Here is a 27,606-nt window from a genome sequence, read left to right as displayed (position 1 = left end):
TGGCTAGCTTTATTTTTTGTTATTTGGTTATTGGATAGGTATACGGTTATGCGTTATGGGTATGTTCTTTTGAATTCGTTTTTGCTGTTAGCTGATTGATAAGTATACCGAGTGTTCGTTATAACGGTATGCACGATATGATAATGTAGCGAATAATGTAGATAATGTAGCGAAGAAGAAAACATGGTGGAAGGACAAACATTTTGTTGTATCTTTGGGCATGCTCATTTTTAGAGTTATTCTGGGTATTAGGTGTGCGCGTTTGTCATTATAATCATCTTTCCAAGTTCTTGTTTACATAATTTATTGCTAGATTAAAAACTGGAATGAAAGCTTTAGCAGTATCTAATTTGCAAGGTGAATTCTTTCGTTGATTAAATAAGTAGATATATTTATTAAGTTCATGCGTTAGGTATTTGGTTAGTTGGTACATATACACATATACATATAACACGAAGTTCTTTCTAATTAGCATATTAATATTTACGGACAATTATAGCTCGTAACTGGATGAGGTTCAGTGATAAGATACAGTGATAAGGATGCTTGATCCATTGTAATGGTATGGTTAATAAGTGCGCAAAGTTCGTTGCAGTAAAAGGTTATAGTGTTCAGTCGGTGAATAGAAACCATTTACTTTTACAATTACCATATTAATGTTTACTTCCAATTCTAACTATTTCTTCGGGTTATTATAGTCTAAGGTAATTTATTAATCACATCGATGCAAGCTATCTCTACTGTGATGGTAATTTAACGTATTGAAATGTTGTGTTTGTGGTGTATAGTTAATAAATGGTTATGAGAGAATGCATAATTATGGAGTGTATATAATTAATCATAATCAGACATCCTGATTTCTTGTAGTAAGCTAAGATGTTTAGAATATTAAAGTTGGCTTACTGCTATAGCCATTATTTTTTTAAACGTTAGCGGAGTTAATTAATCTGGACATATATATATATGATTATAAAGATGGAAATTTTTATGTTGAAAATTGTAGAGCATATTATGTAGAGAATTGTAGAGCATCATATGTGAGTATTATAATTTTAATAAGTTTGTTTAAGCAGCGAAACGATTCCATCGTTTGAGAAGCTTTATAGTCGTCGCGTGTTTGCAAATGAGATTTTCGTATATTATTATTAAGGAATCTCACTATCTTTAGCACGAATGGAAACTAAGTTCTAGAGATATCCGAACCTTTTGCCTTCCGATTTCTTTTTTGGTTGTTATAAAATATCATTAACTAAATCCTATTATAAAATAATCCTTTTTCGTTAGATTGAAACTGACACGACATTGTAAGACAAAAGAGGTTAAAGTAATCTTGACATATTAAAAGCAGTTATAAAATACTAGACAAGGTTTAAAGATTGACATACCATCGGAGAAATCTCCGCTGCAAGTGGAGCCCTTAACACTGGCTGGAGTTGTATTCGTAATAGGGGATGAGGTGTTATTGTTACTGTTAGATATTTGCACGACAGGGGGAACCCAGGAAGCTGCCAGTGTATTACGTGGAGATTCTTCGACTGTTGCTTTCCAGATTTCTAGTTGCGCATGAAGAATACTTCCACACTAAAACAAAAGAAGCCAAAAGATTGTATAAAAAAGTTAAATAATTATCTAATCAAAGAAATATATTATCGATCTAATCAATCATATTTCTCAAATAGAAATTTTTACTGTTTGACAGGAGAAATTTTCTAAAACTAAACTGTAAAAACATACATATAAATTGTTTTAGTTATGTTATGTTTAAAAACATACATATAAAATGTTCGACAAAAAGATTATCCCATGTTTTCCATCATTTAAAACGAATTGTTCATCGAAATTTCATTACCCACGTTATAACTCATCCGAGAATTTTCCCGTCGAATCGCTCGTGAGAGTCGTTTTCTCTCGCATTCTGAAAAAAATCGCGTTATCTCTAATGGCTCCATATGGAGCCCATTTGCATGAATACCTGTCTCTCGGTACGGTAAGGAGTTCCAAGAATGTACTTTTAGCGGTTGCCATTTGGCAACGGCAGGAACGAACGAGAGAAAAAGAAGGAACGATGGGAAGAGGAGAAGTCAAGAAGAGCCGAGTAGATAAATTTATCATAGCCGAAGATTAATAGCGGCTCGCACAAATTCTATAGTAATATAAAACAATTAAGCTTCACGGTAAACGTATGCACCTAAAGCACCTGGTGGATGAACAGAAATGCAAATTGAAGGCAGTCGACAAAAGTTGCTAAAAAGAATTGGAGTATTCCATGATAACTGTAAATTCACGAGTGAATACTTTTGAAGATGCGACAGATCGTAATTAAAAGGATTTATGAGATTACCATGTACAGTAGAACCGCTGACAGGCGTACAGGAGCAGAAGAAAGAATTTCTTTTATCAATGAAATGTATAATATGCTGATTATGGTAATTAAAATTCGGAATAATTTTTTATTCTCTGCGTGTAATTACATTTAAGCATGTTAGAGATTTTTAAGTACAGACGGGATTCTTTTCTTCGGCGACTCTATAAAGGTTCGATATCATTCAAATAATAATCGTACTTGTAACAATAAACCGAAAGAAGAAATTGCACAAACACGATCCCTAACACATGTACGAAGCGATCTATAAAACGAACTCGATACGCGTTTCGATACTTAATTAAGCAGCAGTAACGTATCTCTTCGACCCGGTTTCAAGGTTCCACCGGAAACCTTAAACTTCACATACGCGCTGTTGAACCCGCTACTACCTTATCAAGGTCGACCAGCAACGTTCCGTAAAGTTGCACGTCCACGCAGCAGCATTCCTTTCTTAATTAACCAACCTAACCCAAGACCATCCAAAACGAGGTAGTACGTTCGAAAGAGCGATAACCAACTAATAGTTATCTGCCAATCAACTAGCAATGAACTTTAACAACGAAGAAATCGTAAATAACAAAAGACAAGAAAGAAGAAGAAGAAGAGAAAGAAGAAGAGTTTGGAGTGGGAGGTTGGAATACGTAAGCGTTAGAATTCCTGCGACGCGACGATGTCGTTGAGCCGCAAGAGAAGAGAAAGCGGCTCCACTGAGACGCAATAGGCAGTCGAGCGAGCCAGGCAAAAGAGCCAGGCATTCAGCCAGCCGTTGACCCACTTTTCGTTCGTTTCTGCTGACCAAATAGCGCGTCCTGTACACGTACACGCGCGATCACCAGTCCTGTTGCACGACTCGCTGGAAGCTGGAACATAGGATCCCACGAGGAGAACCCCGGGGTATCCAACGCACCTGGATGCATGTATGTGCTGCGAGGACCGTGCATACGGTGACTATGTGTCACGCATACTGTAGGGACTCTATGCGCGACGTCAACGGACCTCTACTACTCTAGATAGAGATGGCGATGGCGATAGGTTGCGTGCGTCGAAGTCGTTGCACTTTGGGCAATGGAATGACGCATTAGAACGGTTACACTTGAGGTAGTGGGATGAAATATGGAATTAGAATAAGTTTAGGGTTGTTCTTAGGGTGATTATTTGGATCTCTTAAAATTTTGTAATTTGAATCAGAATTAAAAACATAGCGTGTCAGTGCAGGTATTGGGGGTTGTGTGTTCTTATGGTACCGTATCATGTTTGGTAAGGTTTTAAATTTGCGATTTTATCATCAATTAAGTATCTTTATTTTCATACTTCTTTTAAATGTCTACTTATGAAAGTTCTATATCTGCTGGTAAAAGACATATTTCTTTCATTCGGAATTTTTGAAAAGTACATGAGACACAAAAATAGTAAAGTAATATCACATGATCGTTTCTGATCGCTAAACTACGGATGAACTCATCCATTGAAATACCAGAGCTAGTCAGAGAAAGGCAGGAAATACCAAGAGGGAGGAAGAGGGGATTGGATAAATTACATATTCGTTAAATGCAAATGCTCGCTGGTAATAGAGTGGTCGCAGATTTTTAAATCGGATAGAACTATGTTACGTGGTCTGGTCAGAGGCTCGAATGGCGCACGCGAGCTGGCTCTGTGTAATTTTCAAGCAGTGAGATCGCGACGCGAGCAATGGGAACCCGGCACGATGTTCGATCCACGAAACGTTCGAAGAATCGAATTCTCAGCGGTCGATTATACATACCAGGCCGGGCTCGCACGCCGAACGAATATCCATAACGAATGCGGAATATTACGTTAATAACTTCTTCAGGATTCGCTGCGGCGCCGTATGAATTATTTAACCCGCGGGAATCGCGTTCAATTTCAGGTCAAAGGTAAAACAGTTTGCTTGCGAACCCACCATCTTCTTACTCTAGCCGCATCGCAAACCATAATGGACGAACAATGAGCGGCCACGCTACCGCGTGAAGATCATTATCGAAGAATTCGTGCGAGCACATTTTGATCGAAGCAGGGTGTGAAATTTCTGCCTGTAACGGTGCGTGACTGGATAAGAAAGCACTTTTGTACGAAAGGAGTTGAAGAGTTATACGATGAAAGAAAGATTGTAAGAATGCACACGCTATTCGATAATATATCTACTAGTTCTATATATTAGATTATTGGCTTTCGTATGTCAGATAAATATTAAAAATTTCCTGTTAGCATCTGATTAATAGCGATTTTCACATCGAGACCAAAGGGTACGCGACCGACGAAAGAATTCACGAAATTGGGAATAGTACATGACCGTGAGTTCGATCATGATTCTATGTTAAGAAGTCAGCGGTGGATGCCGTACGGTACAATTATCCAATTACAAGATATAAAGCTGAATCCATTATGCATGACCACTTCTATCTACCTCCGCTAATGCAGGTATATCCAGTCTGTCCGCTATTAATTTCCATTGCGTTCTCGAGATACGATTTTAAGAGACAGGAGGGCTGCCGACGTATCGAGATCACCGGTTTCCGTGCTACGAGTCAGAACGTTAACCTTCGTTCACTCTGCGAAATTACGCTACATCTCATCGCGGATCGTGATCATCATCGAGTTCAGCTTCGGACACTCGTTCGAGACGTTAACCGGGAGTTATTGCCCCCTTTCGTTTACCTATGGACACCGTTAGCGAAGCGTGACATTTTTTAAAATCATCCATATCCAATAATTTACAGAACGTTCTGCGTATATGTCTAATGAATATTCTGTCTCCTCGAAATCATAAAACATGACTAGATGGTAACAAACTATCTCAAAGGACATATCACGTGAATGTGACAACTCAAGCAATAATCAGTAAATCAAGACGAAGACATTTTACATTCATGTTAACAGGAGTTAATTTGTCTTCATCGTGGTTATTTAAGTGGTGCTAGTTGAAAACTGACCAGACATAAATCCACATCTGTATACCTATAGAACCACGCTAAACAAGAAAACGAGATTACATATTATTCTTCGTCAAGATAGGAAAATAAAGCCGGAAACTTTCTCATAAAATTTCATATACGCTACGAAAATACAAATATAGTTTCTCTCTCCTTTTTTGAAAAATTTCTTTATAGTAGACACTTTTTAAATTTGTTGTCGATTTTGCTAACACTCTCCTAGACAAAAAATCGCGAAGTTCAACTATTTTAATTCGTACGTCACGTCGGAGAATTCTCGCTTTAAGGCTCGTTCGACTCTACTCAATAACGGTCTATCGAGCTGAGTACAGAAATCTGCAATCTGTGTGAGGCTAAAAGCACGTATTCCAGCGACGTACAAAAGGTGTATCTGGAGAATTCTGGTTCCGTTAAGCGGCACAAACCGTATTATTACGCCAGTTGCTTACTCATACCGTCGCGTCGCGCCGTTCCTTCCAGCCCGTCCAGCATGGATTACGAGGAAAAAACGTGGACGCACATCGATTCCCAGGAAATTCACTTTCACCGGACCTTGTCCATGAGTGTTTCTCGAGTGACTCGCGCCATTAGTTTCTTCATCGAATGTGGTCAGGTCAGACTTTTTATTTCGTTACGTTTCCCTGCTTTTCGCAACGAGAACCACCAAACCGCAATATTGTGCGTACAAAATGGTGTTCGATAAAACGTAGTTTCGCATATTAGCTTCCACAGGCGTGTATCGGAATTTTTGGACACTTTCTGTCGAACATTGGAAATGTTTTATTCAAATAAAAGTCGTTCTTTGTAGCGATGTAGTTGAAGAATTTTTTATGTATAGATCGGGGAAACTACCTTTTGAATTTGACGACTTTTTGAAACTACTTTTACATTTTTACCTTGATTGATTGGAATTTGTGTGATATTAAACAGCATTGTTTTTAAAAGCGCACACACTCTCTGTACAATTAAGACACTTTGCTGCATTTGATTTAGTAAGTTAAGTTAAGTTGCATTAGTAGCATTTAAAATAACGTAACCGCGTGCATTGTCTGTTAAAAAGAAATTCCGACAGCGATAATGCCAGAAATGAAATTCGTTGTAAATTCTTGGACCGACACTAGATAACCTTCTTTTAAAAATATCGACGCAGATGACATTGTCGACAGATAACGAACGAGAATATTGCCTATACGTAGTAATCGTAATTCATTGAAGCATTTCGCTATCGAGATTATGTTTTTCTCTTTAATTATAAACAAGTGTTCTTTAGTCATTCTACTAAACCGATAAAAGAATTCATAAACGATTAAAAGAACGAATGGTTTATTAATTGAAATGTTATGTCATATTTTAAACTTGTTACATTATTATTACTTTGTACGTTGTGCAACTAGGATGTAATTAAAGATAAAACGATCGCTCATTCAATTTCCAAGGAAACGAAAGATATTTTGATGCTAGATTTATCATAATTTTATTCTGTATCGAAATGAACTTTTCCTCTTAATAAATATAATTTCCTTTTGAAGAAACATCAGAAAATCTTTCAAATCAAATTTTTATCTCCAATTACATTAATCGATATCTTTGGGATAGATGAACGAACTGTTTTCTAAACGAAACTCAAACTAATACTTTCATAGGAGTCGCTAATAACCAATTCTAGTAATTGACGCAATTATATGTAACCAGTGGGTAACAACGATGAAACTTCCTCATCTCGCGGCACGATTCTCTTATTCAGCTCCTGAACATCACCAGCAGGATGACGCGCGTTTATCGTCGCCGGCAATCACCGACAATGACGTTCAACCAAACATTTTGCACCGGCAATTTATCGAAACACCACGAAATTCCATTGACTAATTGCTTCGTTAAAACGGTCTGCGAATAATCATCGTTGGTTGCTGTCTCAAGAACGGCATTGCGTAACGGTACCCGTTGAAAGTGCGACTTATGCGCTGGCCGATTTAAAAGCAGACGAGTCGGCGAACGACAGAACCAGCAGAGCCGTAATCAATCTTTCGTAAGATTATTCTCGACTTACCTGAGGGGCACGCTGACAGAATTCCTCTTCCGTCAGGGAAGCTAACGTAGCACCGTCCACGTTGAAGCTCTCCAGTGGCACCGAGGGCAATTGCAGCTGCCTTCTGGCCCATTGGATCCAGGCTGCTACGTCCGCAGCACTCCAGCGTCGTGGCTCTGCAATTATTCCAATTGTTTCCAATAATTATCGATGCCAATACATTATTAGATATTATATCGATATTAAATTTTTTACTTTGTCACAATGTTAATTTATTTGCGAAGAAGAAAACACGTTTGACGAAGCATAATAATTACGGCGCTAGGTTTGACTAATATAAACACTGCAAAATAAATAAATTTCATTTACATTAGTTTCAAACAATACACTTTGCCATGTATTTTTGTTCTTTTTAGTTTCCAATTCCATGTTATAGTTTTACTACTCGGAATGTCGACATAGATTTTATTTACGTACTCGATACAATACAATTTTATCATACTTACATCTATTGTCACTTCTATTTGACACTTATGCCATTGCGTACACTCATTTCTCATATAGTTGAGACAATTTTTAGCTTTGAAACACACGTATCGAAGTTTCACGACACGCGATCGGTACAGTTACTTTCGATTTCACTGTCGAACTTTCTACGTCCCATCGCGATGCTCGTTCTATTTCGCCGATCTACCTCGCGAACTCTTGTTCGTTGATTGCAAACGATACTACAGCCATTCGCACTAAAATCGTGTCATCCCATTGTGACGCGATCACAGGTATCGAACATTTTTTAGTTAGTTAGACAAGTTGCGGAAGAACGGTAGATGATCTTGGGTGAAGCCCTCAAAATTTCGTAACCGTGAAAGCACGGTGTGACTCCGTAACTTATTCCGAACATGACATCATGCGACCAACTAATAGTCGAACCGGTCGCTCCTACGTCCACGAAGATAACGTCGAACGTTTGCCCGCGGCAAGGTAGCAAGAAGGTCTAAGAGTCTAATGGACGCTCACGCATCTTCTTATTGCTTATCGAGGTTACATCTATCCGTGGTTTACTTATTTATTACGTTGCATTAGTTCGCGATGATAATTTTTCGATTCTGTTTTGTTGAAAGTATGTTCTAACGACACCATTTAATAAGGCACAGGTCTTGCGCGATTTAATAATTATACGAAGAAGAATCATGTTATAAAGAATTAAAAACAGAAATTCAGAAGTCATAATCCGAGTCAGCTATCGCCACATACTTTCTACTTTATCTTTTAATTTTAAAGAACGTGATCGGTCATTATGTAACAACGAAGTATCGTATACTGTATACAGACACGTAAATTTTTTGAATATTAATCGATTAATCAAAGAAATCACTCACCGGGATGAATACCAAGAGCCACGCAAGTATTGTCAAAGTCCTTCTGGAGCTGCTGGATGGCCAGACTGAGGACAGGTTCGATCTGTTCTCTCGTCAGATCACCGACACATTCGCCGGCTTCCATGTCTTCCACGAACCCTGTCCCGACGCTACCCAGATCCACGGGTCTCAAATTGTACTTTCTTTGAAAGCTGGTATCCCTCAGAACCTCTCTGAGCAACTGATGATCGCTCTTTTGTCCGTCCTTGAACAGCTCCTCCTCCTTTTGCAGAGGATTTCGGACCTCGTCCTGTATTCTCTCAAGTTTCAGAACATTTGTTCTCGCCGCGTCCGCGAAATCCTTTCTGGTACCTTTAAACAGCAAGTTTCTCAAAGGAGAACTGTTCTCGAGTTCCACAGGATCTGGTGAGGAAGAAGTGCTCGATGAGGAGGACGACAACGGGGAGGAGGAATTGCTGGTGTTGCCACTGGTACTGCTATTGCTGCTGCTACAACTGGATCGAGGCTCCTCCTTGAATAGGATTTCCTTCAGCAACGGGTGTCCTTGCACTGCGGTATCCTCTTTCTTCGCGAAGAAGTCCGCGTCAAGGCTATTGTAAATATCCTCCTCTGTCCTGGGTGGTGTGCACGGCACTGTACAGTCAGTAGAATCCTCCCTGTAGCCTAGACTCTCGGCTAGGAGTCTGAAATCAGGATTGTGGAGACCGTTTGTTAATATAATATACGATTCAAATTGCAACTTCAATTTGCAACTGCAACTTTAAAACAAACTAGCATTTTATCGAAAACTGTCAAAATAGAGTTTCGTAAATTCGTTTAATTTAAGAAACTAATAAAATAGGCAGAACATAATTTACCTGGACTCCTGCAAAATAGCGAGAAGATCAAGGCTCTTTTCTCTCTTAACCGGTTGCTTCGCGGAAGGTTCTGGACTAGTCGGATAGAATTGAGCACTCTGAGGACTCCTAGGCACGTAGTAGGGACTCGTCGGGTATCCTGGTGAACCTTCGTGCGAGTAGTTAGGGGATAGTTCACCACCGGCACCGGGGTAAGGTGAAGTCGAGTAAGCGGTCGGCGAACCGGGGCGAGGCGATTGTGCTTCCTGTTTGATTTGCGTTGCTTTTAGTGTGCTCTGCGTGTTCGTAGCGGCATAATCGTCCGACAGAAGGGACAAATCGAACTGGAATGTGCTGTAATCGAATGACGGCGAATAGCCGGCTGCAGTAGGTACTGTCTGTGGCATCTGAAACAAACATTTTATGATCGATTTTACGAGTTTTACGTTTCTAGAAGAATTTGTTGCGAAGAATGTTCTATATTTTTTGCAGGATGACCGTCTGTATTTTCGAATTTTGTTGAATGTGGCAGTTGAAATTAGATTAATAAAATACAATACCTATGCATTTCCATATCATTATAATGCACGTATGCATAAAAACTGATGAAATGGTCAACAACTTTAATGATCTGACAAGAAGAAAACGAACTGAACAGAAACTCAACTGAGGTTATAATGTTTTTACTTTCCACCCCCGACGACTCACGATTTATTTCGGCGCGTACAAGTGAAAAAAAGATCTAGTCGAAATGCTACACTTTCTTCGAGAGTACAACGACGGACCAAGGGTCCATTTATCTTTCCGCGTGTTTATTGCCCGTCCCGTGCTTAAACTCGTGTCAGTTTGTTACGCTTCGTAAGTCACTTATGGCTTAAGGCGATCTTCCTACTCATCTCTGAAACTTGCGAACCGGCCGAGGTCGCGATATCGTTCTGTCAACTGTCTAATTCGAACGTTAACGTCATGATCATTTCGATATGAACGTATAATTGCGCTCACAAGCACTTTATCTCTCGTCTTTCACTGGAAATTTTCATACTGCTTTGAGAAAGTTGATAAATAGAAATTTTACACTATGTAAGCGTAATCGGAATTTTATTATATATAATTTTATTACACAAGAAATTATAGTCGACTATTGTTTCATTTTGATCTGGAAATTAACAATCAATAATCGCTATATATACATAGACTGTTTGGTATCAGTATGAAGGTATAGTGACGTAATAAACTAGTACAGTGATAAGCGAGTAAAATTAGGCTTGAAAGAACACCGAAGAATATACTACTGAAATATAGTAAAATGAAAACAAGTAAAACAAAATTTTAAGAAATCTAACATATGAATAGCTTCTAAGTTACATGAAGTTGTATAAGATTAAATTCAATGTATCTTGCGATAACGACGAGCGTTGTAGATGCAGAATGCACAATAACATTAAATTAACCTACTAGCGAGTGCTGGAAAAATCATTTTCATAAATAATATGAGACTCTTTGTGTAAATATTTTATAAATACTTTTTAATTATTTATAATTATGTACGCTACGCCTTACAGCGTCATTAATTCAACGAAATATACAATAAAAATTCCTCTTCTCCATCGGTGAAAGGAAGAGCACACGGTAATTAAAACTTCATCCGGTCGGTCCACCGAGCACGAGTTCACGGGATCAAAGGATTCGATAGGATCAGTCGCGGGATATCGTGGCGTGAAAATAGCGCGGCTTTGCTATCTGGTCTCGCGATCCTCGCTGTAATAATAAATATCTGCCTCGGTTTCCTTGTAAATAATCGTTAACGACTCGCTATTATCTCGAGTCTAGGGTCGAAAAAAAGGTAAAAAATAAAGGTAAAAGTGGGCGAGTAAAGGAAGTCCTAGTGGTTTGAGCCGAAACGAAACGAAACACTTTCCCCGACGTGGTATGCCTGTGCACCTTAAGGGCCCATTTATCTTTCCGTGTGTTTATTGCCCGTCGTGTGTTTGACCTCGCATCAGTTTGTTACGCTTTGTAAGCCCATTACAACGTTCCCAGTGCATCTTCCCTACGCTCAGGCGGGGTCGCGTCTGACATTTTGACGTAGTGCCCCGCAAAGGTCGACGCGAAATAAACGATTATACCCATACACGAGGCCGCGGATTTGCACGCTTACAGTGTATATACCAACGTAGAGACACAATACCATCCCTTCTCCATCTGTAAACGTGTAACATCGCGTATACCGTCATGGCTAGAGAAACGAGGATAGAGAAGAGTAGAAGGAAGAAAGAGAGGACAGCTCTAGGAGAAGAGATACGGGAAGGCCGAGCCACAAAAGAGGACCGCGTATTTCTCGACTTCTCTCTAGCCTCCTGCGAAAGGTCCCGGCAAGAAAGAGAATGTTTATCTATGCTGATGGGATCTATGGACTATGGAATCCCCGGCCGAGCTTTCCTGAATCGCCTGCGCAAAAGAATGGGTTGCTTTAACCCCTCTGCCGCACAAGCAGAATACGGACGGATTGGTATTCCGGAAACCGATCAACTTGTTGGAATGAAATTTTAAATGTTGCCGTTGAGTTTTACTTTTGCGATGTAGATTAGAACAGGTTTATAATTAAGAGTATCCTAGACGAATGATTGATGTTTGGTACTTCAACTCCTTTTTTATAACATCTTGTTTAAGAAAATCAAATCCAATGTTATTTAACAGATTTTAAATAGTTACACGATCATCGATTAATTACTGATCAATCCACGCTTATAATTAAGAAGCTTAAGTCAAACGACATAAAAACAAACGGTATCGTTTGAACTGCTTAATTAACTGACAACATGGGTTGCGGCATATACCCGTTCGAACTAAAGTCTCGTTTTTACGTGATAGGAGGTTAGATACCACAAAATCTTCTCCGCAATGACGAGTTTTTAAGGTTTTCTCAGTTTCCTGCTATCTCCTTAGTCTTTGCTAGGGACCAGTCATTGACGTCACTGGCCAACGGTGCAACTGCGATCTTTCCTTTCGTGCATTAAACGCGGATTCCAACCGAGTTACGGATCCGACCTCATCATTTTCGAGAAATCAACACCTCTTAGTTCGATCGCTCTGTCCAGAAAAACCAGCTTCGACGAGCTGCGATTTAAGAGCTCGATAGATCGATGTATGGTTTTCTCGTCGTAATTAATTTTGCTTAAAAGGCTACTTTTTGCGCGACAAACGAGTATCTCCGCGAAGAGCCACGATAAAATGTCATTTTAATGGCTCGTGCTTGGCCATGAATCGACTCGTAGCTGCATTTTTTGCGGAACTCATTGGAGATATTAATTGGGATGGTTGCAGCGTTTGATATAATTGGACAAAAAGAACAGAGAATATTTTACTTGTCATTTTTTTGCTTCTGATAATATCTGGAAACGTAACGATTTGAAATTGATACTGCTCTTGTTAAATATGTTTATAAATCCAATTTTTATTCTTTTCGTAATAAAATATATCGATTCGTAATTCTAGAGGGAAAATGTTATTTTCATAGATCACGATGCTTTTCTATTGCGTCGTGATAGAAAGACGATTTTTCTAGCCCAACTTAAAGTTACGACTTCGTTATATGTACTTCATATCTATGTTTCATATTACATAAGCGATACAATTTTTCGACACATTTTCGTGATTCGTTTATATTTATAACTCGTGACAACTCTGATAAGACGGTAGTGACTCATTGATTCGCGCTGAATCATTAATTTAATAGAAAGCCTGAAATTTCTGGTGTTTCGCAATCATTGCAAAATAATCAATCTTCTTATTGTCAGCTAAAAGTTCGTATTCATCTAAGTTACATAATTGAAATAACAAAACGTTAAACAAAAGACACATTATGTCGTTAATAGATAAAATTTAAAAAATGTTATATACGACGCCCTAAATTTTACCCTTAAACAGCTGTTTATATGGAAACTTCCAGTCCAGCCGCAAAATAAACGTAGATAAAATGCAAATATCAAAGTCCAGTGTCGAATTTGAAGAAGATCGATAAGAAATTATCGGTTTCACGGTGATATGCACCTTCGAAGAAACAGTTTCCAGAGGAGACCAGTTACCAACGTTTTATGATAACTACGGGATTATCACAGTTGGGATTTCATAACGAACAACGTCTGAGCCAAATGAAATTTGCGCGTGATCGATAATACCCTCAGTTAAAAAATCTTGACTTTCGATAGCGTTCATCGAAGAAAGTCTCTTGACGAATTCCGTTAAACTCTCTCAGCGCGGCGTTTAATTAATTTCCGTGTGTGCATTTGGATTTGTGTTCATCATCTGGCGGCGAATTTATTTTGACCAGAAATCCATATCTCGTGATCAGTCATTCACTTTTATTGCAAGTTTCTCGTCAACACTTGTAAATAAGATATGACATTATACAACATTTCATTTTATTTTCACCTACCAATATAATTCTTGTACTTTGAACCGAGACCGAATTATATCTAAAATTCCAAGATAGGGTTCAAGAGGGGTTCTTGACCCGGCAAGAGAACAACAGCCGGGTTCAAGGACAATAATTTTACGGTTCATAGGATCATACACCTTGGATGATCTCTAATCCATCGTGACGTAACGAATTTAGAAAGGAGAATGACGTCAGCTTTAACAATAATTCTTTTTCAACTTCTTTTTACCGTGATTTTTCGACGGCCACGACGAAATTGTGCCTTACCAAGCTCCGATAAATCTTTTTTCTACTTTTATTCGGTCGATACGGTGGCTTGATTAGTCTGACAATCAATTGTACGAATTGGATCGTTTTCTCAAATACATTTTTTCAGAGCAATCAAAGCAATTTCTTTTGATATTATATCTGTTATATAATAGATAACGATCTAACGATATTTTTGATGCTTGTTATTAAGCACGTGTTTTTTTCTCCGGATATATTTGTAATCGTTTTCATTGAAATTCTAATCGTTTCTTGCGAGACGCGCGTACATTAATCTTTCATTAATCGTTTAGTCGTTCGTAGTTGGCATTGACGGTTGTTGTCAGTCTGCGTATCCACTGTGTTATACAGTGATGGACAGAAGAAAGGAAGGATAATACTTATATCCGAGAATGGATGACTCCATAAAAGTAGATCTGTATTCATAAAGTTTTAAGGTGTGGTAAAAGTTCTTACACGAAGATGAAGAATATCTACACGCTGTTTAAAAATATTGATGGTAAAAAATCTTGTGAATGAAGAAATTTATATATATCGACCTTTTTGTGAAATATTTAATTGAAATAAAATATTATACGTAATATGTAATTATCGTCGTATTATATTCCCAAGATAAGGATGTTCTGATTTATCTTACACTCGGGTTATTATAATATGTATTACTTGGTATAAAGTGTCTACTGATTTTGCAACAATCTTATTTTTTATATATTGATATAAAAGTATAAATTACTGGAAAATTGTCTTCTAGAGTATGAAGCGATGATAACATTGTTTCATAGCTAATTCAACATTTTCATTTAAGTAAAGTCTTTCTATTAAAAACATCTGTTGAATATGAAAACTGTTCTATTTTTTATTTAAACCAGTGCAAATAATTTCAATATCATGTGTGAAACAACGAAAAATGGACGAGGGGAACCACAAGAATTCCATCGCGAGAACTTCTCACGTTGTTTTCATCGAGTTCATTCATTCGCTCATTCACGCGCATCAGTTGCAAACTCCCCACCGGCACTTCATCTTTAAACAACCAGTCAAGTGAAGTTATAAACAATTATACCTCTCGTCTGGCTACTTGCCTTGAGTCAAGCACAAAGGAAAACCAACTTCGCGCATCCTTTTCTTTCCTAAAGAAGCAGTCTCAATGAGGCAAGCTCGGATATAAATAAGCAAATGACCATTATTCGCACAATTTAATCCTTCGGCCATTAATCGGCTGAATTTGTTTAATCCATTCGAGCCTGATATTTTTAAGCTGTAATTATAAAACGATTCCTGGGTTTTAAATTTTTAATTTTTCAACAAATCTGATTGTGAACTATTCATTTCTTAGCTTTATGTTCCATGAATGATAGGCTTATTATATTTTATCTTCGCGCGATTTTATGGCTCCGAATGTTTCTTATGGGTTAATTGGCATTAGTATCTATGCAGGATGCATATACTTTCAATTAAAAATGTTAAGTCAACAATTTTTTATGTCCAAAGAGTTTGGAATCCAATTTTTATGTGACGAGTATTTATAAATCTAGTTTATATTTCACTTCCAAATGTTAAATAAAGAAGTAGTATTCGATTAAAGGAACTAAAGCGTTAAAATCGTAAAAATCGTCTAGATCATTATGGTTCTCTCGATTATACTCATTCGATAGGAAGCCACTGTACAAGGTTACGAACGAGCAAAAAATCGGTGATCGTAACTTTTTGTCGTAATACAGTTGCAAAGACAGGGTCTCGATCACGATCGTTTTATCGTTCGAGAATATTTATGCCAGGGATTTCCCTTGCGAATTATCGTTGCTGTGACAACACACGAGTCGATCGTAATCGTCTATTCTCGCCAATTCAGCCATGTATGTGTCGTTTGCCGGTATTCTGCGTAATTAATTCCAGTTACGTTACACACGGATAACCGATGTCAGCTACCCTAGTGTATGCGTAAATCATACTTCGACTGCATCACATAATTGAACATAACTCCGGAAATGTCATTTTCAGATCGTTGCCTGACGCTTTGTCAATTGGAAGTATTATTTCTGCGAATATGGATCGAATCAATGAACGACGTAACTTATTGCGAAAGGGTTAATCACTAGATTCAAAAAATAAGTAAATTTGCAACGTATATGTACATATGATGATTATGATTAATGTTTTATAATGAAAATATATATATATCTAAATATGTTTCCCTATCAATGTTAAAAGTACCTGTATATTTTTTAATTTTGGAAGAATTTTCTTTTGGAAGAAATTTTCGAACTATGGTCGAAAATGCGATAGGTACTCGGTAATGGGCGAGTCGATCGAAATTGCTTTCAACTTCCTTCGCGTGTTTTTTTTTAAATGGTAACCGCCCTCCTCGTGGAAACGGCAGAGAGACGATTTCGTATTCAGGAATCCAGTTCGATACACTTCCATGAACGAACGAAACGCGCGGCAATATTAATACGCTCGAATGTCACAAGATTATACCGTTACCTGTCATGACATTCTGCGCCGATCCGCATACTTCTCGTTCAGATAATTACCATCCGAGGCGACGTGGAACAAGCCGCGAGCATAGAACTCATCGGGGCCAACTTAACGAAGCCAATCGAATCTCATTCGACACCGTTTGGTCGATCGACAATGTAGGAAAGAAGGTCCAGTCTCAATTAACCTTTGCTTTGTTTTTGTTCCTGAAACGATAGCCCATCGAATAACGGTAGAGAAGTAGTTTTTCATTTGGAACGTTTAATCTGCGAGTATATTGTTTGTAATTGCATGGCAACACGTTGACGACAATCACGACGACAGCACAGGTAATTGTATAATACTTGATGCAAAAAGAAGAAAAAAGTAGAAGAACGATCGATTAATCTTCTTTCTTCGGAGCAATTATGCGTATTCTATTATGTAACGCGATTAACTGGAGTTTATCTACAGGGCAGTGATGAATTACGTAGAATTAGATGAATAGAAAATTGAATAGTCGGAATTAAAGGATTTAATTGAAGTTTGTTCTTTGAGAAATCGATGACGGAAACCGACTTTTACATTGGTAGTCTGCGATTTCAATCAGCTGGGGAATTAGATTTAATGAGAAGAAAAAATTAATAAGTTAAATCGTAATCTTCGTACTATGCTTTTGATTCGGGTTATCGAGACTTCTCTTTTCTGATAATCGGGAGAATTGACCATTTCTATCTAAACTTTGAAAGTAGAGGAAAAACATTGATGAAAAACTATTAAACTAGTGAACAGAATTAACTAATTGCAATTGTTCGAGTAAACTTGTTAAATTGCACGAACAACACTATCCTCACGAATCTTTAGAACATTGTCAAACAACTTGAGAAATTTTAAAAATAATTTCAGAGTATGCTTTTCACTGAAGCTCCAAGTACTGACGTGTATGAAATGTGATGTTAGTAGTCAGATAATTAATGGAAAATAAAACGAACGTCAAAGAGGCTGATGTAAATCTTGCTACGAAGAAATGATAGAAAACGATGTAAATAGGAATTGTCGATTACAAAGATATTTTTCTGAAGTCACGTAACCGATGGAATGAATTATGTCTTTGAATCAAATCGATTATCTGTAGACACAGCGAGAATCAAGAAATAATGTTCCATGCGAGATTCAATTATTTTAGCCTTGACAATCGATCGTAAATTTAAATAATAATATTAAATCACGTATTAAAATCACGTTTCTTAAAAATTCTCGCAGCATCGAAAGAGATGTTATTAAATCATCGACATTGACAATCCACTTCAAAAAACACGGATTTGTAATTTCTTATAAATTATACACACTGTCATATAAAGATTTTTTAATTTTCTATCAATTAGAAGCACTCGTAGCTATAAGATAATCGAAGAACATACTTTTTTCCAATTTCACATCACTGAAATAATCGTTGAACGAAGCATATTAAGTGAATTCAATTTTCATTATACAAAAAATTTAATGAAGGTTTGCATTGTTTTAATTTGTCACGTTATAGAAATCACTGAACCACAGATCACTCTAAGACTCACTAGAATTTTAAGAATTATATTATTATTTATCATAAAGGGTTGACCAGCATCGTGAATGCCAATGTTTTTCTAAATTGCTGAATGACGAAAACACTCCTTGAAAACTGAATATTGTCTTAGAAATCTCACGTGACTACGCGGGCGGTCGAGTACCTGAAACGGACGTGAACGACCGTCGCTCTGAAACACGTGTACCATCCATGACAGTTGCGTACTATCTAAGATCATCGTCCCTCACGATCATCCTACCTCCCATTTCTCTTAGGAGGAGGAGCACAATTTTTCGCGCCTATGAACGGTCTGGTCCCCGACTTAAGTAAGGAACTGAAAAACGGTGATTCCCACATACATTTCTCTCGATTAATTTTAGAATTTCTTCATCTCTTTTACAATTAATTTATACGGTCGTACTTTTATTGCATTGAATCATTGAATTTCTACATTGAGTTTCGATAAGCATTTTGTAGTTTATGGATATTTTAAACAACAATATTTCTCGAGCCTGTTAAGTCATCGATTTACATATATACATACATAAGTACGTTTATTTTCTGTTTCCGAGAAATATTTTTTCTACTTTACTTGCATCTTTTCTTAGAAACGATACTTATTCCTAGATTCTATACTACAGACGATGTGATTGTTAATTTTTACAATGAATCCTTATCTATTTGAGTATCACCAGTAATATCTACCTTGAACTTAAGCGCATAATTTATGCACAAAACATGACTCGAAGTTATGAACGATAGCGAAGAATAAATTTAAAATTCTTTGAAGTCGGATTTCCATAGATTTTTACATAAATTTTTCATTCATGTTCCTTCAAATTTGCAATAAATGACTATTAATATTCCAAGTTTATTTCAATTTTCGTGTTAACTTCTACAATGTTCTTGCTCACCTTTCCAGGCTTTTCTAAAAGAAATAAAAAAATTTAAAACAAAAAAAAAAAAAAAAAAAAAAAAAATAAGAAAAGCATATTTGTCTTTTATTATTCGCAGTTATCCTTTTTCTCTTTCTCGATTACAGGGACGAAAAAATTCTTTTCTCAAGCAAGAGCTTTATGAGAATCACATAAATGTTACCTTAATTATTTTCAATTGCTCCCAGCATACTGTACGAACTCAATTATGATCGAAACCCTCGATACGTCTCGATTATCGATTCACCACAATCTATAACGTACGAACCTCGGTGACCTTACTGCAAAACCTTCGACACTTTTTAATTGTGGATTCCTAAAACTGGTGTTCACGATACTTCTACCGAACCGCTAACTATATCACATCAATAGAATGTCTGGCTTAATAAAATTAATCTAAAATCAAAAAACATAACACAGGAGTGGCTTATTTATAATTCAACCATATAATCCAACTATGCTTAACTGTTCAGATGTTATTTCCTAGAAATAAAAAATTATCTTTTTCCCAACTAAATCAGCTTCAAATTTTGTTATAATACTCATATAATACTAATATAATATTAATTCTGTTACACTAATACAGGTATGGATATCATTCACAAAACTATAAACATTCACAAAACTTTGTCTCATTTCTTCTTAAAAGTTGTTTGTAGGAACCAAAATGAGCAAAGATCGTTCCGTATGTACAACGGATACGATAAATAAGAGCAATAAAATAGTAGACGAGAAAAATTGGGTACAAAGAAAAGACACGGCGAAACAAGCCGGTCGACACACATAAAACAGGAATAAAGAGAAACAGGTGAAAGAGGGCTAGAGGGAAGAAACAGCCAGGAAACAGAAACTGAAATCAGAGTTCCTAAGTAACTTGTACGGAGTTGGTGCGTGTATACGAACCTCTTGAGAGGTGAAATTATGCTCGAACTGGCGCATAACGATAATGTGCATAACTTATGCGCATATAATGCGAGTATGCCGCGCGAACCATCGCATCGTAGCGTTGCACCTTCGTGGCATTGCTATATGGAATGCCGCCACGGTAAACTAACTAAAGATTCCGAATGGTAATAATGTTGACTAAACACGGTCGCGGGAACGAGTCTCCTTATTCCTGCATCTTTCTTCGCTCGAGAAGGAATCCACACCTACACATCCGGTGGCTACCAATGTTCTTTCGAGCTTCGGAATATAGACGGTTTTAGTACAGGCAATTCTTAACGGTTGACTTTATAATTTGTATAAAAGAATTCTTCTTTTGTCAAAGTAAGGCTAATTTTATGAGTTCTAAAATGAGTAAAATTGTGGGATGAGACTGTGAGAAAATTGAAAAAACTGAATAATTTAAAGTCAGTTTAGCAGACGAATGTTATTAGTTAAATTGATAAATGCATAATTAGTTTAAGATTCGATACTAAATCCATTGAAACAGGATAATGATACCGAAAACTCGAATTTAGATTCCACGTATTCGATGTAGCAGAACAAGAATCGCATAGATAAAGTTGTGTAACAATACAAAACGAGATACCCGCCTGGTGATTGAAAAATGCGGAATAACAAGGCAATATTAGCGCTAAGAACCGTAAACCCTTTCAAGTTCTCTGCATTCGAATAGTTAAACGACGTAGTCGCAGACATTAAATGACCAAACGTAACTGTGAGCCTATCGCAGTTCCTTATTCTCACGCTTGTCTTTCGTCGAGTTCACCAGCGAGACTTCATTACAATGCTGCTTCGTTGCATAGAACAAAATAGCAAAAAGATCATACAATTTCAAGGCGATCAAGATAGTGGGATAGAAATTCTAGCCGATATGTAAAATACATTATTGAGATATTTGTAATTTATAATATAAAAAATAGCATGGGGTAATAAAATAAACCGCTAGATAAGGCATAATAATATCTCAGAGAGTAGATATATACGTAACTTGAAAGAAATAATTTTATATGGATACCGGTCGTATACATTATTAAAGAAGATATTGGAGATGTTCTTCAGTTTCAGAGCTATTTCACAGATAACATGAATTCGTTTTGTTAAACAATGTTATACCTCACGTCGTTTTACTTCTTATCTAAAAACATAACATTTTTAATATTTAATGTTCTTCATATCTTTCGATTCATAAAGTTTCACTGCTTGATTTTTTAGATCATATCATATATATTATAAACATAGAGTATATAGTTTAAAAAATGTTATAAAACAACGATCGAATATTTCAAAGTATTCGAGTAAGCGTTTCAGGAAGGACCTTCTTTATTTTACAAATTTGATACCGTTAGAAGGGCACCTGACCCGTAATTTGTAAATACAAGTTAGGCGGCGCGGCACGTCGAAAAATGGTGGAATCGGGAAGAAGATGAAGCGGGAAAAGTGGTCGGCGAGAGAAGACAAATAAATAGGGAGTTGTAATAGCGTAAATAGTAACATAATACCGCATAATGGGGGCATAACGCAGCTTCGTAATGCCGTCGGTGCATCACCATGAACAAGTTACGGCAGGTCTGGCTTTGTCCGCCATGAGCAGCCCTTAAGGCCGCGTTATTAAGCGTTTTATAGAGCTCGTCGGATCTTCGCAAGGCCCTTGTCCTAGAACAGCTACGTGGACGTTATAAATTTGACCTGTTGCCAGTACGAACACCTGGATGTTCGTACTAACCGGCTCAACCCGATATCGCAAACGATCATCTCATGTTTTTGCCATGGAAAAACGATAATATGCCTCGTTCGTATGATAATTTTGCGTTTTTATCGTTGTTATGCGCGATTTACCACAGTGCTGTAATTAAAAAAAAGTTTTGAAGAAATAGAATAGATATTTTCGTTTATGTTTGAATATTGGACAATTATAAGTGATATTTTAAAAGTTTACCTACGTTAAATAAGTTGTATTATTTTAATAGAAATTATTTCGTCTGTTCAAATTTAAGCCTTAGTTGTTTGAAACAATAGTACAGTAATATTAAGATTGCCTGAAATTGTAGTGATACTTGGCTTGCGGAGACTTTGATGCGTGGATAGGAAAGATCGCCGCTTGTACGTCCGAAAATAACATTTCCACATGCACACATGTACTACACATCGAAACAATGAGTCATAAGACATTACAACTTTAAGAAAACTCAAACATTTACTGCACCGTATACTACCTACAAAAATAAATTATCCGAATGGAGAATACCTGGCATTAGAATTTAAGCAAACGAACTGCCTATCGCCCACCGGAATTAGGTATATATTTTCTCAAGAAACAGGATGCTGCCTAAACTTCAAAGCTTAAGAAATGATACGCTTCTTCCGTTTACATATCGAATACAATTTTAACTGTTATCTTTTACATTTAATTAATACTTTGCAAGTTAAAAAGAAAAATCACTGTACATGCAAATTTTATGATTTTAACAAGAAACGTCTTACAAAGAATAATAGAAAGGCACTTAAATCCTTTCAAACAAAACATGTTTCTCTTCAATATGGTTGAAGATGTTATAACAAGGAGAGTGCAACCACGCTATATGTTACAAGATTTTATAGGAACGGTTGAAACTGAAACGTATTTGAAACCATATTCGAGAAACGGTATGTAAGACGCACAATAACGCACTCTCCAGCTAGATTGCATTCAAAACCAAAAGTAAAAAAGTACTTCTCTTGAGTGATCGTAAAATCTCACAAAAAACAGAGCAACATAATTTAGAAGCTACTCAAGATGATTGAGTACCTCGATCCGGATAACTCGAGCGTATTTGAGACAATAAGTGTACATTGTTATGAAGAGAAAGAGAGGAAGAGAGAAAGGAAGAGAAAAACCTAAGAAGCCAATATATTAAAATCTTATCTCGGCAAAATAGAAAACTTTTTCCACTGAATTTTTCAAACGTTATATATAAGTTTCTACATTTTTGGAAAATTTGCATTACACTTTCTCTTAATAAGAAAATAAATCTTTTTTCTCTGTACTCAATCTTCTACTTTTCTGGAAAATTTAGTGCCTACCGTCAATCAATTTCATCAACTCTGTTACTTTCGTGGAAATTTTATTTCCCGCATTCATCGTTCGAAAGAAATGAGAAAGGACAAGATACAAGGTGGGAGATAAATCTTGGTGAAAGACGCGTGAACAGACTAAACGGCACCAGTGCCGCTATTACTTTACGCGAATCAGCTTGAAGGTAAGCTTTTTGCCGCTAAAACGCGGTTCTGCGCACGCTACCTCGACCGCATAATCGAGTCTCGTTAATAATTGCCTCATTATTGCGCACCGTTGCGCCGCATCGCTTGTAGCCGAGATATTGGCAGTGTTCGCTATTAATAACACTTAGCCGCCCACGCATCGCCATTGTTGCGAGTGGGTCCCGCGCGTTACACGTGTGCAACGCCGCGATCACGGTGCATACATTACGATTCAGCGTCGAGGATGCACACAGCGGTCCAACAAAGGCGCGAAAAGCTCGCGTTCCGCATAATCCAACGATTCAATTCTACCGATGCGGTGCGGGGGCCTCCGATCCAGACCGTATTCATCTGCCGCGCTGCGGGCCTTTCTTTCTACTTCTTCGCTCGTTCAGCAATCGAACCGACCGCCAAGGAATGCCACAAATCAGAGGAAAGGGGGCCGAGGAACGTCACCACTCGAATTAACAATCGTAAGAATAATGTAACGGGTCGAAATTGCTGTGTTTTGATAATCGAATGTGCAGGATCATTCTGACGATTCAAGTTTCCGCATAGATGCTATGGATTTTTGCGAGGATAATGTTATGTGTATATTGTAATGGCATCATAGTGTATCGTATTTTATTGAGGAAGTATTGTTCGTAAATTTATATTTTAAGATATTTGAAATTTAGATTTGAAGGTATTCATAACTGCGTGGGTATTCACGAAAGAGTTTTTAGCATATACTTTTTTATTGTAATTGAAAAACACTAAATTTAAAAACACGAAGATTTTATATCTTTCTTTGCAAGATGTCAAATGAGGAAAACATTCATTCAAATTTACTTTCCCAAATTAGCTCTTACAGATTAATGCGATATGAGCGTACTATGTTTGAACGAATAAGATACAATTTTGCAATCAACGATAACTTACCTAAACCCAGTATCCTCTCGATCTACTATGTGCAATTTCACAAGATTTTGCGATTTTCCGCGATGCAGTCATTATCTATAAATTTTCTCATTTTCACCCAATCGTATGAAACAATAGCTACTTAAACATCATCCGGCAATCTTATTCACCGCGCGCGTATATAAATAAACGAATACAACCATTAATTTTCTTAAATGGAGCAGTAGTTTGTATCGCGTAGTTGGTCGATCGTGATCGACTGTAAATCGCGACTAAGTTTGCGATACGTATCGATCGTAACGATCGTTAAATAAGAAAATCAGTGAATAAAGATTTGTATCGGGAAAAACCGTCTCATGAAGTCATGAGTCGTATATCTATTGTTAAAGAATCACGAGCCACGACGCCGATACAATCTACGACTTTTTATGCATTCCCCAACGTGATACGCGGTTTTTTCCAGGCGAACAAATATAAATATAATTCTTGAAAATTGTTCCGCCTGATCGACTTTGCTTTGTTCTCTTTTCCTTCGTTTCTTACCTTCTTTATCTATCCTTCTGTCTTCTGCCGTTCAAAGGAGATCATAACTTCAATAGAAAAAAAGAAGCAAGACTCGAGAGCGAAAGAAAAAGATGTGTATACATAATAATGTGTATACATATTAAACAAGTTGCTTCGCTGCCCGTCGAGTTCCGGATATAGGAGCACAAATCGTTGTTTACGATAAGATAAAACCTTGCTCTGCTTTTAAATTAACTACACGGAAGAATGCCGATCACCCACGTCCGTGGTAGAAAAAACCCAGGGAATCGAACGTATAACGATCGATACGATCGATACACATCAAACGAACGCGTTTACTAAACGATTATTGATTCTTGATCAGGAAAAAAGAAAGAATAGTCCATGGGTGTTCCGGTATTTGAAAAATGACTACTGTTTCTAGTCAACGATCTTTCCTTTTCTTTTTTTCAGTTCGGCGAGTAGTATGTTATTCGTGACATATTTCTACTGGAGAGCGATATTAATCTTCCGCAGTTTGGTTATACCGTGTTTCTACAAATCGAAAAACTTTAAAGTAGAGGGACTGTTTCGACTTTCGTAGTTCAAGTTAAAATTTTGTCTTGTTGCTGTTTCGTCTCCCTTTCGAGTTAAAATTTCAATTCGTCCTCTAATTTTAATTCAGCAATTGAAATCATCGAGCGATCAACTTTACCCAAATCACCCCAAAGAAAAATTGAATTTCCATGGAATCGAATTGAATTTTTTACCACACGACACTCTCGTCTATCTAATCATGATACCGTGTCGAGATAAAACGCTAGCCACCCAACTCTGATCCCTTGTTAAACATTAATATTAACACCCATAAAACATGATGACTAAGTTCACATTCGTCACTCAACCCCGATACGATCAGAGTCACGGAAACGTTACATATTCCGTTGATTCAGAACTATCGCATTTTTCATTTAATATTTGTATCAGTGTCCGTCACAACGCGTCGTATTACCATTAAAATGCACGTTGGCGAGCAGCTTCAATTTTATGTTCCATCAATCCACGCCAGTTGATCGTGCATCTGTCTCGATCGCACACAACTCCTCGATTCTCGCGTGCTACAAGATCGCTAACTCGTGCCATCGTAACGTCACGGGCTCTCATATTCACGGTAAAAAAGTGCATGCGTAAATCGCAATCACAGGTGAGCTAGTCACTCTTTCTGACTCACCCTGTACATCAAACATGCGCGTTTTTTTTTTCTTTCGGTTACGTTGGCACGCACGCACTCGCTTCCTCCTTCTGTTTTTTCTTGCACCCTGTTCTCAGTATACAGAGATATTCTATCTCGTTTACGTTAGATGGTACTTTCGATGGGAGGAAGAGAGACAGAGTTAGGAAGTCGGTCTCGTCATGTGGGACCGCGATTTGGAAAACCCGAAGTGGCCGACCTTGGAGGTGCCAGGCCGTTCTCCACGCGGGAGAAGGACAATCTCCAACCTCCTTTCTCTCTTCCTCTTCTCGAGCTTCTCTCTAGCTCTTTCTTACTGCCTTATTTTTTCCTTTCCCTTCCCTCGTTTCTTGTCTCACTATTCTACAGTATCGTTTTGGAGTCTCTCTCGATCTTTTTTATTGCACCATGATCGTCCGTCTTCGTTCTCTTCTTTCTATAATTTATTCTTCTTCCTTGCCTTTATGGTTCCTTCGATCGCTCTTTTCTCATTTTTTTCTTTTTGCTTCCTATTTGTTCCTACGGTATCTATTTTAGTTCTTCTATAGCGCTACTATTTTTATATTCTTTTTTCTATCCCGCGAACTTGTGTACATTCGTGTTGCTTGTTTGTTGCTCGTTTGTTTTTCTTAGTTCTTTTCTAAACCATACAGTGAGTAGGAGGAGGGGGTATTTTGATCCATCATTTTCTTGGACTGTTCTTTCGCCTCATTCAAAACGACATTCAGAACGACGAACAACGAACTATTTCGAGCGCTACGTGGCGAAGAATGTTATGAGTTACGGTTCTTCGCGCTGTGGCTTGCGCAATATATATACCGATTGAAACGTTGACAGGGTGAAAGTGGTGAGGAGGGGATGGAGACCTCCTATTTGCGTCAAATTTCTTTGTATTCCGCGCATAAGATACGTATAACTTCTAATATCTCGATACCTTACCGTGACGAATCAGTTACATCTTTAACTTTAAAATTTTTGCTTCGTAATATGTTTCGTCTTGAACCTTGGTTTAATAATCCATAGTTGTTTCGCAAGATTGCTATCTTCTATATTTAAAATTTCTAAAAATATTTTTAATCGAATATTTTAATCGCGTGTTGTACTAAGCAAAGAATATATCATGCCACTATTACCCATACGAAGATTCGTCACCACACAATCCACGATTAAAATTCTAATCAGAGTAAATGAGGACTAGGAAAATTTTCACACAATGAACATTTCATTATCGTTCGAAAAACATCGAACGTTTTAATTTCCAATTGCGAACGAGCACGACTGTCTAAAATAATTCCAAAGGCAGTTAACCGGCCGGCAGAACCTGTATAAAAGATTAGACAGAGTAGTTTCTTTTCCTTTATTCAAGGAGGCATCGTGCGGCGCCTTTCTCTTTGCGCAACCGTTCCATTTCCAGACAACAAAAGCCAGTCGATGCTTCACGTATCGCTGAGAAAAAGGTTTAATAGGATTTGCTAAGCAGGTAAATGTCGAACTACATACTTGAATAATTTATTTCGCCCCGTGAACCGTATCTGGTTGATCTCGATTGAAAAACTTAACGTTCGATC

The 27,606-nt window shown here is 37.5% G+C and overlaps 1 protein-coding gene across 3 annotated transcripts in view; it reads right to left on the bottom strand.

The window, feature by feature from the left end:
* Positions 1-27,606, bottom strand: part of LOC132908403 (DNA-binding protein D-ETS-4) — a 63,641-nt gene that overhangs the window by 7,694 nt on the left and 28,341 nt on the right. For 2 of the 3 annotated variants that reach the window (XM_060962393.1, XM_060962395.1), the window contains exons 2-5: positions 9,579-9,964; positions 8,722-9,404; positions 7,364-7,518; positions 1,386-1,581 (exon numbers count right to left, since the gene is read on the bottom strand). In XM_060962393.1, the coding sequence (XP_060818376.1) occupies positions 1,386-1,581; positions 7,364-7,518; positions 8,722-9,404; positions 9,579-9,964 (1,420 nt within the window). Of the gene's footprint in view, positions 1-1,385; positions 1,582-7,363; positions 7,519-8,721; positions 9,405-9,578; positions 9,965-16,746; positions 16,906-27,606 lie in introns of those variants that run through there. The other variant, XM_060962394.1, reaches the window with a different exon arrangement.

The sequence above is a fragment of the Bombus pascuorum genome, chromosome 6, assembly GCF_905332965.1.
Source record: "Bombus pascuorum chromosome 6, iyBomPasc1.1, whole genome shotgun sequence".
Taxonomy (NCBI): Eukaryota; Metazoa; Arthropoda; class Insecta; order Hymenoptera; family Apidae; genus Bombus; species Bombus pascuorum.
Note: the sequence above shows the minus strand (reverse complement) of the source record. Positions and strands in the feature narration are given on the sequence as shown.